Source organism: Myotis yumanensis, unplaced genomic scaffold (assembly GCF_028538775.1).
Source record: "Myotis yumanensis isolate MYYU_CA2020_CCGP unplaced genomic scaffold, mMyoYum1.0.hap1 SCAF_6, whole genome shotgun sequence".
NCBI classification, from domain to species: domain Eukaryota; kingdom Metazoa; phylum Chordata; class Mammalia; order Chiroptera; family Vespertilionidae; genus Myotis; species Myotis yumanensis.
In genome coordinates this window covers 16,238,252-16,254,248 of record NW_027223757.1, presented here as the reverse complement: position 1 = coordinate 16,254,248, position 15,997 = coordinate 16,238,252, and the positions used below count along the sequence as shown (strand labels likewise).

General features: G+C 41.0%; 1 protein-coding gene across 5 annotated transcripts in view; it reads right to left on the bottom strand.

Annotated features, from left to right (window-relative positions):
- TPD52L1 (TPD52 like 1) overlaps positions 1 to 15,997 on the bottom strand; it is a 58,402-nt gene that overhangs the window by 3,981 nt on the left and 38,424 nt on the right. For 2 of the 5 annotated variants that reach the window (XM_070417625.1, XM_070417623.1), the window contains exons 3-7: positions 14,658 to 14,806; positions 8,098 to 8,199; positions 5,698 to 5,712; positions 4,384 to 4,422; positions 1,117 to 1,177 (exon numbers count right to left, since the gene is read on the bottom strand). In XM_070417625.1, the coding sequence (XP_070273726.1) occupies positions 1,117 to 1,177; positions 4,384 to 4,422; positions 5,698 to 5,712; positions 8,098 to 8,199; positions 14,658 to 14,806 (366 nt within the window). The remainder of the gene's footprint in view (positions 1 to 1,116; positions 1,178 to 4,383; positions 4,423 to 5,697; positions 5,713 to 8,097; positions 8,200 to 14,657; positions 14,807 to 15,997) is intronic. The other 3 variants (XM_070417624.1, XM_070417626.1, XM_070417627.1) reach the window with 2 other exon arrangements.

Genomic DNA, 15,997 nt, shown 5'->3' with positions numbered 1-15,997 from the left:
CATGATAGGTGCTGAGTAATTATTTCATTCTTGGGCCTTCCACACCTAATCACAGGCCTAATAAAATAGAAGGTTTCTATGTTAAAGGCCTCCCCCTAAGAGGAAAGACCTTCTAAATCAAAATCAGTAAGAGCACCCAGGGCCTCTCGTGAGGAACAGACGCCCTCACAGACCCTTCCCAGGCAGTATGGTGACAGGGGATTCAGAAGCAGCTGGAATCAGCATGTGCAAATATCTGCTTTAGATCCAGTTAAAGATCATCTGTATTTTTAGTTTTCTCAGTAATAAGGAAATGCAGAAATGGATTCTCTACAAAACAGTGATAATGATACCAAGATATAGGTAAGTCATTGTTTAGGTGATATCTTTAAAAACATAATCTTAGCAGTTTCAGTGATTTTTCCTGCTTTAAACGTTCTATACATTTTAAGATTAGACTGAATTTAATTTCGCTCTTTTTTCCTCTGTAAAATAACTTATCTTTGCTGAAACAAAAAAAGTCAATAAAATTGTTTAGCTCTTACTATGTATGCCACAGGCATATTTTTAGTTTATACCCAGGGGTCCAATGCACTGTTATAAAATAATGCATCATGTGACTCCGCTTTATTTTCCCTGCATGATAACCAAACTGTGTTGTGCTTAATATGTGAATTGGTAAATACGTTAAGGCAGCTGACAGGTAGTGAGTGGCAGTATAACAAAGGCAGCCAAGTTTGTGTTTGCTAGTCCACGTCCATCCCAGAAGAGCATTGAACTGTTATTGAACTTACACTCTAAATTCAGAATTCACAGATCCTTTGGTCCATCCACATCCTCTTACCTACTTTTCTAGGAATAGCATTAGGAGGTCTAACCAGCTAACCAGTGCAGAGATGAATACATACCCCAATTCACTTCCATGAACAATTCATTTCTAGTGGCATATTTGTCAGGATACAGTGACACTACTCAAGCCTGGTTCTATTTGCGGATTTATATGTGAAGCCTGACTGTGCAAGGCCGCCTTCTCGACTGCACCGCAGGTTGGCAGCGCCACCCTTGGAACTAACCACAGCAATGACTATGCTGTCCTGATTCAATGGCCCGAGGACACAAAATTCACTTCATCTGTACCTTAAGACTTGTGACAGTTGTCTCAACCCTCTCCTCAAATGATTTGAAAGTAGGAGAATTCCTAAAATAACAAAAAAAAGAGAGGTCAGCTCCAAAGACCTGTCTGTGTTAGTAACTAAGCTGTCTGATTTCTGCTCTTAGAAACATCACTTCTGCAACAGAGCTAGCTGTCAATGTGGCATCTACCCGACCACGTTTTAATAACATGAATTTCACTTCTGCCAGGTTAGATTCAGAAACCATACTTGACATGGAATTTTTCCAAGTGGAATAGTGAGACACTCAACTGTAGAATTGTACAGCATTTGGCAACAGTACAAACGTAATAATTCCATCATGCACCGTGAGTCATTATCAATGAGTCAAAGGAGTGATAGCTTAATTTTTCATTTACTAATTGCTTCTATCACAACACTCTTTCTCCCAACTTTTTTTTTTATTTTGTAAGCATGCAGAATCTGTCTAAAGAATGTCATGTTTGAGTTTTCTCACTTGGAATTTTAAAGTTATTCATTTCAGTGTATGTGAGACAAGACAGAAATAGCTCAAGGAAAAGAAGGTTTATAAGTTTTTCTTTTCAGTGCCTTCAAAAGTAATCATTTGGTCAACTTTCATAAAGAAGTGTTTCTGAAAGTCAATGCTTTGATTATTATAAGTTGAAATATTACTTATTACTTGTCTAATGCTTTGTCAAAATGGTGTTATTAGTATGTGGCATTTTCCCTTCCGAAGAGGATATAACTAATTGTTCTCTTAGCAGAGCGAAACTTCACAGTCCACTGACATTTTATTTGTGACTCGTCATTGTGTTAAATAATCTATACCATTTGTAACTATAAGTGTTAAATACTTCATTTGGTGCCTTTTGGTTTCCTATACTGGGTTTGGTCACATGACATGATTTAATGACAACATTACCATAGAAATTGATATCACCAAGTCCAACTAAAGAAATAAAAACTGAACTAAAAATGTGTCTTAAATCTTGTGTCCATGTCAGCTTTCAGGAACAAGGACAGCCATCATTTTCACACCAAATAATTCCATTTAATAAGCCAATTATTATTCTCTCTTGAGTGCAGAGGAAAGAAAATAAGAGGAATGGCCTGGAGAAACTTCGGAAGGGAGAATGGCTATAAAATAGGGGCTTCATTGCATGGTGGGGAATGGAGCATCGCTCTAATACTAGGAAAGTAACGTAGAGGACATGGCTTTGAGGGAATCTGGCTTTGTTAGGGATTGCCGCCTAAGACTTGGATACTCCAGATGATCAAAAACGTATGTCTTTGCGTTCTGGCTGCATGAATTCACAATGGCGAGATCGGAAGGCCCACGCATGGCTCCGCACCTTGTATTTGATTCAAACATGAGTCAAATTCCTATGAGTGATCCTCCATAATACCTCTGTTTCAGGAGGAAGAATTAGTGAAATTACACTTGAATGACTCAAAAGTAGACACTTACTGGCACCTGACTTCCATGGCAAGTTCTATCTGGCCAGACTGCTCACGTGACTGCTGTCACCCGTCAGTTACATTAGGCCACACTGGGCAGACAGTTTGCCTAATGGTTTATGGGTATATGTTAGAAGAGTAACGTCATTTTTCTTTTTAAGTTAATTTCAGGCAATTTTATGAGGATTGAATTTGACCCATAAGCCACTAGATGAATTCCTGGTTCATAGAGCAAAATCATGTTAATTTCTTGCAAGCTCTAGACTTAAAATTTGACATAAAGGAGCTCAGAGCCCCTCAGGTTACACTACTCAGTCTGGCTGTTGTTACGCTGTGGGGAGCAAGTCATTCAAATAGGAACAAAGCAATCCTGAATCTATGCTCTCTACCACCAAATTAGGGAAATCGAATACTGTGATTAAATTCCCAAAGTAACCAAACAACCCCAGTGTAGAAGAGACATCGTTGGACATAATGAAACAGGCATTTCTCAAATTAAATTACAGTAGAATACATACTGGAGAACAGGGAGAAACTGTTTACTCAGATTTAATCATATTATACAAAACTACAAACTTTTAGCAGTGCAAATGACCCCAGAAAGGACTTGGCTTTGGTGCACTACAAATGTTAAGAGTAACTGAACCCTCTCTCTAATGTACCCACACCACAACATATGATACCAAGCAGGTTGAAGAGGCAGAGTTTTAACTAAAGTGGGTAGGGTCCCAGGGCCTTGATTCTGCTCCCCTTCCCCATCACCATGGCAACTCAAGGCAAACACCATGGGAAAAACAGTACATCTGGTTCTAGTTTCTTACTTATAAACATGATGAAACATATCACTGAGGTGAGTTTCCAAGGCTGCAAAATTCATTCCTGGCAGCCTTCGCCTACAACCTGTATCCTCTGATTTCCAGTCTAACATCACCTCCTCCATATGCTATGACTATGAGCTTGATTTTATCTGACTGTAACACAAACTCAAGCACACTGGAAGCGGAGGCCATCTTTCTCAGTTTTCATCTTGACAGTAATTTTAATGCTGTTTTTTATTGTTCAACAGATACCTCACCTTAATTTATACCTTAAAAAGCCTAATGATATCCTTTCTAAATCTGCTCCCCCTCATTTAAACTTTTCCTCTCATTTAAACTTTCTTCCAGCCTTGCATTTAATTCTGGGGAAATATATTTCTACCTTTGCAAGTGTGCTCAGAATGTTCTAGGCCAGTGATGGCGAACCTATGACACGTGTGTCAGAGGTGACACACGAACTCATTTTTTTGGTTGATTTTTCTTTGTTAAATGGCATTTAAATATATAAAATAAATATCAAAAATATAAGTCTTTGTTTTGCTATGGTTGCAAATATTAAAAAAATTTCTATATGTGACACAGCACCAGAGTTAAGTTAGGGTTTTTCAAAATGCTGACACGCCGAGCTCAAAAGTTTCGCCATCACTGTTCTAGGCCTTACATAGGTCACTTTGTTTATATCTCACAACAACTATATAAAGTAGCTTTTAATGAAGATGGAGGTAAATTAAATAACTTGTCCCAAGTCTCACATATCAGGAGATTTAAGCTGGGGTGTCTGGTCAGAAGCCCAAGCTCATTGCATCTACACTACTTTTACAGGATTGTCAAAGTATCACAGGTTCTCCCGAGGACCACCGGAAAAGAGAACAAAGTAGTTCATGGCACTTCCTTTCATATACAGGAGAAAAAAAATCCACCAGGTAAATATCAGTAAAGTAACAGTTCATACAAATTCTGCATTAACATTACGTAAAATAATTTACACACATTACCTCATAGCAGGCATACTTATGGAATGGCGAATGGAGTAGCTTCAGGGCAAAAGCAGATTAAAGGGAAGAAAAGAAAGAAAAGAGAAGATAGCACAACATAAGCACATGAGAAACTCCCTCCTCACCGTTCTAAAACAGCAATCTCAACTCTCTGAAGTGTTTGCTGCCCAACCCACCAAGATGATCTTTGTTTTCATTGGGTAGCATGGGCCACAGTCAATTCCAAGGGGACAAGGGAAGAATAGGCCGTACATAGTTGCATATTCTTTTACTTCCTGTAGGTGCCCCATAGGCCAGGAAGTCTGATGTGAATGTCTGGTTCCTTCCAGGTCAACCCAGTAGCCCATGAGCATTCTGTCAAGGGCCTGCTCCTTCTCCACCCCCTTCTCCTGGTCGAGAAGATGGGAAATAGAGCTGAGCTGGTAACAGCTAATTGTTCCACTACAGTGAAGCTCTCCAGAGGAATATAGGTAGTTAACACGAGACAGTCCATTTTCCACACGTTCCAACGCCATCCCTGCTTTCTCCCCTCCCAAGAAGCTAACTGGGAAGGGACCAAACTCATCACCCTTTCCCAACAATATCCACTGAGGCCATTGTATGGGTAGGACTTGACTAGAATGGAAACGAACGGACAAAGAAATTAATTAAAGAATTACTAAAATAAATTCATCAGCATTATCAATCTATTAATCTCCTTAAATAGAAACAGTTTTCTCAGAAAAACAAATTTTAAAAAAAGCATATAATGAGATTCCAGCTAAAAAAAAAAAAAAAGCTTAATTCAGGGCACAGTGCCCAACATATGTGCTTCTCCAGTAACTTTTTCCCTCTTCAACTTCAGAAGGTACGGAAAGTTGAAGATGAACCATCCTATTAACAACAGTCAAAAGATGTTCAGAAAACATGGCAGTCTAGAGAAAGTAATTTGCTGTTTCTGGACCTTACTTTCTGTAAGTTTTATAAAAATACACAACTCTCAATATCCATGTTTCTTTTTTCCTTCTCTCAGAAGGAACTCTGCCAATATAGGGAGAAATGATGCAGAAAGAGATTCCTAAGAGATTGGGCAGCAAGTGAAGCTGGTGTAAATGATTCAGAAAGGAGATAAATATGTGCTTACATAAATTCAAATGCCTTAGATGCCCCCCTCCACCTTCCTTCCCCATCGCCACCCCCCCTACCCCTGTCTGTAACTCCCTGGTCAGAACACTCTCAGGAAGAGAGACTTAGTTTTTGGCGGAGGCGCGCCCACACAGTGAAGAAAGACAGCTCTGGGGAGGAAGGGGCTGAGGGCCCCCAGGCAGCGCTTACCCGATGGAGTGGGACCTGCAGCCGGGGCAGCATGGAGAGAAGAGCAGGAGCAGCATTAGCACATCAGGAGGAAAAGATACACTACACTGGCCCTTGTCCCCTCTGCTAAGAGCCCCAAAGCAAACAGTAATTCCATTCATTACAGTTTTTGAGTCTACTGACTTCTAACTATTATTCTCATGGAAACATAATGATGGTGAAACTCTCTAATGAAATCATGTGCCTCCTCCAAAGATTTCATCTGCACCAGATCACACGCAGTTTGAACAAATTCCTGAGAAGTATCAGGAAGATGCCAATATCATAAAAGGTATTCCATCAGCTTGCATTTCTTCAGAATACTTTCACAAATGTGACCTCATTTTAACTTCACAGGAAACATTTTAATTTGGTAGGTTTTTTAAAAATTTGTTTTTACTGATTTCAGAGAGGAAGGGAGAGGGAGAAAGAGATAGGAACATCAATGATGAGAGATAATCATTGATTGGCTGCCTCCTGCAGGCCCCACTGGGAATCAAGCCACAACCCAGGCTTGTGCCCTGACTGGGAATCTAACCCCTGACCTCCTGGTTCATAGGCTGACACTCAACCACTGAGCCACGCCAGCCGGGCTAATGGGTTCTTTCTAATTTCTGCCCTACGGGGCCACCTTGTCACTGAGAATGTCCCTTAGTGAAGATAAAAACTAGCATTTTTCAAGTGCTGAATACATGGCAGGTTCTCTTCTGCTGCTTTTAAAATAACTTGATGGTGTTGTTACTCTTATCCCCATTTCATAACTGACACAACCCAGGTACACGGGAGCTAAGTTGCACCTGGCTTCCTCGGAACCTGACCATTTGAAGTTGAATCACCTGGGAGCTTGTTACTAAGCAGATTCCTAGATTCCACCCAAGACTGAGGCACAACTCGGGGAGGTGTAATCTTGAAATATGTATTTTAAACAAGATTCAGAGCTGCTTATAAGTCCCCTAAAAATGAAGAAACACTGAGGTCCCACTGTTCAAGTGAAAGATTTCAAGTAAGTATGTGGAGAATGAATTTTATAAACGTGGCAAAATCTATTTTCTTGGATATAACAGGTAATAGGGTCTTCCCTATTTAAGGAATTATTTAACTAGTTTAGATCAATGTTTTAATACCATTGAAATGATTACAAATTTTATTTGTAATAAAATTAAGGTTAATTGAAATACAGAAGGTTTATCTGTTAATCACATGCTGCCTCTGAAGAATTTCAATGGCGTTTGTTATTATTAGTACTCAGATTTCAATGGTGTTTGTTATAATTAGTACATTTCTTAACTCCAGCCTCATGAATACCAAGTTATTAATATGGTGCATTAATATTGGGCACAATCTAGCAATATTTGAAGTAAAAAAATAACTTAAACACAAAGATATAAATATTTCCCTCTAGGTATCAAAGTTGCAGGGTAATAAAAAATTAATAGTTTAAGAATCCAGTGAAACAATTCACACAGATCTTTTTAAAAGAAGAAATTTAAAAGGTACTTTAAAAGTTTTTAAAGAATGAATTTGATTTCTAGAGAAAAAGGAAATTGGTTTATAAATTTAAAAAATCACATAAGCATATCAGCTAAATTCCAAATAAACTATGATAGGTATTTAAACAAGCAAAAAGCATGAGCGTAACAATTCTATATAACTCCTTAGCACATAATATAAAAAATAATGGTCAATACTGCAATGTTTTTCTGGTGACCACAGTGAGGACATTTGGTTCCCAGTTCAAAAATCTTAATGATCACCTAATTTTATATAATAGTGAAATACCGAAAAATAACCAAAATGTGTACGGGGACTTCCATGCACTGGAAGATAATAAAGTCATTGAAAATGTAATAGACATTTATTGACATGTTCACAATATTGCTAAAGTGAAGAAAGAAAACTATCAGAAATATATACCATATAGTAACTTTTTGGAATAAAATGATACATACATAATGTATTTAGCATAGAAAAAATACTAGATGGATGTATATAAAACTGTAACTAGAATAGTTTATCAGAGCATATTCCACTGAATGCATATTTTAACTTATTGGTAAAATTATAATAATTAAAATTCATGTGTGCTGTGTTCTTTTGAAATCCCTTATTACCAGCGATTAAAGACAGCCTCTATCTTCTATTTTTACTAGGTTGGGTCCTAGTGGAAAAGGCATCTTTGGGACAGTCCTGCCACTAAACTGACCTCCAGTCAGAATATGTCCTAATATAATAATTTATCTCAGTCACCAATCACTATCTGCCCCATAAGATGTTAATCCAATTAAAAAAGACTATCTTAAGAAGACTAGCCAATAGATAACGCTCCTCCTCTCTCTAGCAGCCAAGGGCTGAGCACATTCCCGGGGCTCTCTCCCACGGTACCTCATGTCTCCGAACTTCTTGCTGATGGCCGTCCCAACATTGCTGAAAGCAGCAGTTGCCTTCTGCCCTGCGTGACTCAGGGTTTCATGTGTCTTCTTGTAGCTGGAAGTAAACAGAACAATAGTTTATATGCCATGATCACCCATAAAACATTCATCGTCCATCTCTCTCCTTAGTGACTGTTTCTAGTCATTGTTTTGAAATGATGAGTTGGCTGCCACTTATCAAAGGGACAGTCAGACAATTAAATCTGAACTCAGGGAAAAGATTCAGACACAAGTATCGATCTGAATGTGCAGATCTTTAATCGCAAGGAGTGGGACTGTTCCGAGAGTAGAGTCATTCTTAAAGAAGTGTATTAACTTTACGAAGAGGCACTTGTCAATGAAAGCCCTAGACATCAAAGGTGACACAGAAATTTAAAAATGTACATTTCAAAGAGAACTTTAAGCTTTTACTGTTACTATGGGTAAAATTAACCATAAAAAAGCAAATACATAACTAGTGTTTGACTTACTTTTCTAATACTGAGAATAAGAAAGGCACATGAGTTAATATAACACAGTGACTTTCTCAAAAACAGTTTTAGGAATGTAGTACTGTAATGACCTATCTCTGCTCATCGCCTAGGCCCCCCACTAGACTGACTCCTTGAGGGCGAGGAAGCCACTCATCTCTGTGTCCCCGGTGTCTGGCAGAGGGTTACAGGAGAAACTCAGTAAACACTAGATGAACGAACGGATGCTCAGAGAGGATGCGCCTTTGTGGCTCTGAACGGGGAGTCGTGGCAGGAAGAATGGAGAGGAGGTGGTGGGTCCCAGAGAGAGATGCACAGACTTGAGAGGTGATAAGTGACAGATAGAACCAGATGAAAAGATTGGCCTGGGGTTTTGAGCACAGTGACAGGAAGAACCGTGCTGTATCCATAGTTCTGAGAAATTTCTAACAGTTACTTAATAAAGTGGGAAACAAAAGAGACCTAACCTGAGAGAATCAAAATAAATCAAGAAAAAGTTTTGTACATCACTTCACAACATGCCAAGTCATTATGCCGTACACTTTAAACTTACACAGTGCTGTAGGTCAATTATATCTCACTGAAACTGAGAACAAAACAAGAATGTTTGTATAGATTAAAAAAGAATCATAAATTCTTATAATGTACGTACCACCTTCTTCCGGTATCTGCTACTCCCAGGTAAGTTCCCCCAAAGCTTCCTGCTGGGTCTAGAGCACTTACATTACCTGGTACCTCTGAGAAGACTTTATTTTATATCAAATCAGCTGTGTGAGAATGTCCCTTATCCCTCTATCCGCCCCTTCCATCTCCCGCGTCATGTCCTATCATACTTTAAGGAAATGCTTTAAAACATGCGCCTTGGTCTTCCTCGGGACTGAAATCACTTTATTAATATGGCATTCTACTACTGTCTTTTTGTTAGCAGCTTGGAATGAGTTTACCATATGTTATTTATTTACACAATGTCTGTTTTTCAGGAAGTGTCAAAATCATATTATCTAGATCATAAAACCAAACAAAATATTCATGTACTAAACAGACATTTCCTAGCGAATATGGAAAGACCAAGGAAAATAAGGGTCAAAGAAGAACCTGGTGAGTAGGAGGGAATTTGTGTGTCTGGCGAGAGCTGTGTGAGGATAATGGGAACTTTTTGTTGATTTCTTTTGATTATCTCAGGTTAGGTCTCTTTTGTTTTCCACTTTAGTCAATAACTGTTAGGAATTTCTCAGAACTATGGATATAGCGCTGTTCTTCCTGTCACAGTGCTCAAAACCCCAGGCCAAACTTATTAAGATTCAGTATCTCCTCCAGTGACCTCCCCACAGCTAGATCCCAAGCCACACACATCCTCTGTGCCTCCCTGAAGCCTAAAGACAACATAGAAGAGCAGCAGAGATCATTTTTTAAAAAGGAGGGGGGAGTATTTTGTGTTTACTCTTAGATTCTCTCAAACCAGGACATGTAAAAAACTATGACACAAACAGCAACAATAAACCCGGGACACAGGGGATCTCTTGACCTGCTATTGTATGGTTATCTTTCTAGAAAGGAGCTAATTTCAGTCTGCTGTGTAATTATTCCTACTCATCCAGTTCTGTTCCAATTTGAATCCTACCACAGACTAAAATATGCCAAGATCTTTCATTACCATCCCACAGATTTTCTTTTCATTATAAATCAAACTAAATAGGTCATGATTGCCTAATCAGTATGCAAAGTATTGCCTCTGGTAGTCACCAGCGATTCTCTGACAGCTAACATTCCTTTTAGTGCTTTAAAATCTAATTCTACCCAACTAACCCCATCCCAGTTCCCTCACATCAAAATGTTCACTGTATGAGCTACAGAGCTTGTCCTGGAATGGGTATCATGGACACTAACAACAGGGATTTAATTAATGAATGGAGAAAATCGATTTTGCTATCTGCCCCCTCCCCCACCCTAACATGTGAGTAAGACTTTTTCCCTTCCCTCAGCAGCCAAGAAAAAATGGGAGGAAGATGCTCTCCCAAAATTATGTTGTTGACAAACTTCCCTCTTAAGAGAGAGATTGATTCTTTCCTACAAAGCAAAGTTCACATCATCCCTAAAGATTAGTGAGTCCACACTCATCTGTATCTATGAAATGATCTCTGAGGCAATCTCCTCTAGTCCTATAGCTTTCAAGACATCAGAAGGCAGACGACTCCCGAATGTCCTGGACTTTTCCCCACGTTGTGCTCTTGGTATATAAACTCATTTGTCTACTGGGCATTTCAGACTTGATATGGCCAAAACGATTCTTGGGTCTCCCCACAAAATCTGTCTCAGTCTTTCCAAGAACAGTGAGTATGCCTACAAAGTGTCAGCTACCGTCCTACATCCTACACAGATATTATCTCACTGAATCCCCACTTCCTATGAAACAGGTACTAATATGACCTCAATCCGCAGATGCAGGAAGGCCTAGATTTTAACCCAACCCGCTGGAGTCCATAGCTCATGGCTTAGCCACAATGCCACACTCCCATTGCAGTAAACAGTACCCATACTCACCCAGTAGTCCAAATCCAAGGCCAAAGAGTTACATTGGATCCTTCTATTCTCCTCATCCCCTGCCTCCCAACCACTAGGAAATTCCATTGGCCTGACCTCCAAGTCCTGTCCGCTCCCTGTCCACAACTCTCCCTCACCACCATCCCCACTGGATTACAGCAACAGTCTCATAAAGGACTTTCCGGTTTCCACACCTGCCTCCCACAATCTATATCACACAAAGCAACTTCAGTGATCCTTCCGAAAGATGAATCAGAACAGGTCACTTCCTGCTTCAAACTCTCCAACAGGACCCTGAGCCCTGGGAAGAAAATCCCCACAGTTCCTCATGAATCAGAGGCTCTGGCCCCCTCTCCTCTCACTACACTCCAGACACAGCACTTGCTTTGGGCTCCTGAAACCTAGAAAGCTAGTTCTGGCCTCGGGGTCTTTGCAGAAGCCTTTGCCTTTGCGTGGAAACTCTTCCTCAGATCATCACAAGATCTTCCTCATCATTCAGGTCTCAGCTCAAAGCAGCTTCCAGGACAGGATTTCCCTGACTGGGAGCCCATCCCAGCAGCTTCTCCCCGGCCCCCTTCTCCTACTGTAGAGCATCACCCTATGCCATTTAGCACTTCCTGATATTTCCTTATATGTTCATTTTATTACTTGGTTCTTGCTCTTTTGCCTTTCGACACACAAAGAGAGTAGGAACTGTCCATCTTTGAAGCCTGTACCCTGTGGGCTTAGATTAGCCTTTGGATAATAATGCCTCAGAGTAGACACTCATTAAAGTTGCTGGATAAACAAACTGTCATGACCCCTTTAATGGCTTTTTATTGCTTGTGGATAAAGAATAACTCTATTTCTCCACCGGGGGTTGCTCAGTGGTTGAGCATCAACCTATGAATCAGGAGGTCATGGTTCGATTCCTGGTCAGGGCACATGGCTGGGTTTCGGGCTCCATCCCAGTAGGGGGCGTGCAGGAGGCAGCCGATCAATGATTCTCTCTCATCATTGATGTTTCTATCTCTCTCCCTCTTCCTTCCTCTCTGAAATCAATAAAAACGCATTATTTTTTGTCAAAAGAGTAACTCTATTAAGAGATGCCACAGGCCACTTCTACCTGCCATCTCCACAGCAGTGAGTAACTGGAGCCTCCTCTCCTGGGGCCTTCCCCAGGGAGCCTCCCCCAGGAGGCCCCTCCTGCCCCTGTGGCTGGAGAATTCCCACTCATTCTTCTGCTGAAACATCTCTTCCTCGGGAACCCTTCCCTGGGCCCAGCAAGACTCAGTCTGCTTTCCAACCTGACAGCACCAGTATTTCACACTTATCCTTTAACTGGTGATTTGTAACTACTTATAATATAAATAAAAATAAAAACTAAACTCTGTTTTCCTGACTAGCCTATACACTCTATACCCAGAGAATAAATTTATTCTATTCATTCAACAAAAATGTGATACTAAGTAGGATGCCTGACTATAAAAACAATGTGTTCTTCGAACATGGGGAAAGTACAAACTACATACTCTTCCCTGTGTGAAGAGGCTAAAAGCCTTCCTGGAACTTGCCTGCTCCAATTCCATGTCCCAGCAGGACTATGAGTCTCTCATCTCACTGCTCCACCTCCCACTCTGCCTCCATCACACCTAAAGCTAACTCGGGGCACCCTCTGCCCATTTGCCTGCTCCCCCCTCCCTTCAGCAACAAAGGGCCTGGCCCTCCCTTGGGCTAGCTTATCCCTGCAATGCGGTTAGAAAGGCCAAGCACAACATCTAGCCTGCTTCTTACACCCAGAAGGGAGTTCAGGTCAGTGTGGCATGAAGCCTCCAGATCTGGATTAAATACAGAGGTGACCAGACCCTAGGATTGTTCCACCTCACACTGTCAAGGCCATTAATGGGTCTAGGCCACCAAGGTGCAAAGACATAGGCCAAACTGCTGACACATGGGCTCATTTAATTTAGTGCCTAAAATCCAGCTACGCTTTTCAGGAGATTGTTCACATGGTGTTGCGTTATGTATTTGAAATGTATAAACATTGATGTGAGGTGTCTTATCTTCTATAATTGTTGTCAGGTTGGGAAGGCTGGTTAGCCTCTGCAGATAAACAGCTGGGTTCCCTGGCTCCATCCTGCCCTACTGTGTGCCCTGACCCTGTCTGGAGAGCCCTTGGGGTGCACAAGCACAGAAGCATATGGGGTTGCTAAGCTGATATAGGGGGAGAGAGTGGGTCTTCTTTCACCTGGAAACTAAAGAAAACACAGCGGGTAAACAGCAGACTCCTTTAACCCAACTCCTCCAACAAAGGGCACCGTCATACAGGAACAAAAGGTCTTAGACCTTAGCTTTCAGGAGTCAGCAGGCAAAGATGGCCCCCAACGAAACTGAAATAATGGCCACCCATCCCAGGTACCTCTTCCGACTACCAGGCCTCTGCATGTCCATTTACAATTTTATGAGAACAAATGAAAAATACATATTCGACAAATGCTTAAAAATCCTATATAATAAAAGTGTAATATGCAAATTGACCCTAATGGCAGAACGCCCGGTCACTATAACGCGCACTGACCACCAGGAGGCAGATGCTCAACACAGGAGCTGCCCCCTGGTGGTCAGTTCGCTTCCACAGGGGGAGTGCCGCTCAGCCAGAAGACATCTCATGGCTGGCCAGCACAGCGGCGGCGGCAGGAGCCTCTCCTGCCTTCGCGGCAGCACTAAGGATGCCCGACTGCCGGCTTAGGCCCGATCCCCCAGGGAGCAGGCCTAAGCCGGCAGATGGACATCCCCCAAGGGGTCCCAGACTGTGAGAGGGCACAGACCAGGCTGAGGGACCCCTTCCCAAGTCACTCTAGTACAGCGGTTCTCAACCTGTGAGTCAGACCCTTTGGGGGTCGAATGACCTTTCACAGGGGTTGCCTAAGACCATCGGAAAACACATATTGAATATATAATTACACATTGTTTTTGTGATTAATCACTATGCTTTAATTATGTTCAATTTGTAACAATGAAAATACATCTGCATATCAGATATTTACATTACGATTCATCACAGTAGCAAAATTACAGTTATGAAGTAGCAACGAAAATAATTTTATGGTTGGGGGTCACCACAACATGAGGAACTGTATTAAAGGGTCGCAGCATTAGGAAGGTTGAGAACCACTGCTCTAGTATATAATAAAAAGAAACAAAAGCCATGTCATATTATGGAATACTGAGCACTGGCCTCTACTATATAATAAAAAGAAACAATTTTTTAAAAATATGCAATAGCATAAAGGGATCTGAGTAAAAATACAATTTTAGTGAACGAAGTTTAATTTCATAAAGCTACTTTATGGAGCATGTTCCACACACAACGTTTTAAAAAAGATTGTTGAGGTTTTTCCCCTACTTTTAGAGAAAATAATCTTTTTCTAGCCACAGTACCAAGTCAGCCTTGTAGAAAAACATAGAAAAGTGGCAAGATGGCAGACTAAGTAATTAATTAGTATTCCATGAATGTACTTACGCAGTGGTGGTCTGCATGTCATGCCAGCTTTTGCTGAAGTTCTGTTTTAATTCATTCATCAGGTTCATGCCGAGTTTTTGCTTTATCTCAACCAGATGCCTTTCTTTCGCTGATAATACTTGTCGTAATGTTGTAATTTCGTCTTCCAGCTACAAGTAGGAGGGAAGCGGTGGGGAAAGATGTCAGACCAAGCTGAAACGTACACCTGCCCCAGGTATTTGTGTGTGTGTGTGTGTGTGTGTGTGTGTGTGTGTGTTTTCTGCCTTTGGATTCAAACTGTGATGTTAGCTCTTCCTGGGCCTCGAGCCTGCTAGCCTTCAGACTGGAGGCACACCCTGTTCCCCTAGATCTGCAGCTTGCTGACTAGAGATCTTGGGACCTGTTGGCATCCACAGTCACATCAGCTAATTCCCTATAATAAATCTCTTTCCGTATACAGAAACATATAGATAGATAGATAGATAGATAGATAGATAGATAGAATTGGTTCTGTTTCTCTGGAAAACCCTGACTAATACAGAAGAATGTTGCAGTAAGACATTATCGGTTATGAACACTTCAGTTGGTCACTAGCTTAGTCCAGAAAGAATAAAGGTTTGGGAGGAAGGAACTGAATCTGTAAGTCTAAGAGACGGGAGCTTAAGGGCACTGTGTGTTCTTCCTGGGGACCACACACCAAGGAAGAGGGGAAACCAAGAGTGGATGGAGGGAGCCTGAAAATAGGTTCTGCCTGCTGGATAATGCTGTCTGGTATTTTTTCTAGTCGTATTAATACCCATTTTTCTTGAGTCATTTTATCAAGGGGACATTGGCAGTTTCTAATTGTTATATAACTCAAATTTCTAGCACCAATGCCATCATTTCATCCTTTTCAAAAGCCACATCGCATTATGGAATACTGAGCATAAAATGCAGCTTAGTGAAATGACAGTGGGAGTAGATGTTCGTAGCATAGAAATATTGAGCAAGTTTAGTTAAAAAGGGATCCGGCCCGTTTGAAATGAATAAAACAAACAAAAAAAAGACCGTACCCTTTTATGTAATGATGTTTACTTTGAATTTATATTAGTTCGCACAAACACTCCATCCATGCTTTTGTTCCGGCCCTCCGGTCCAGTTTAAGAACCCATTGTGGCCCTCTAGTCAAAAAGTTTGCCCACCCCTGCCCTATACCCTCCTCCACCTCCTCCCACTGAAGGAACTTTGAAAAACACACGTATCACATGGCTACAGTCATAAAATAAAGGCTAAACTGTGTTAACAACAGATTCCTCTTTTAGAATGCAGACTTGACCTAAGATGTAGCCTTTTGGACAGTACTGGCTTATTTTACGTCTCCC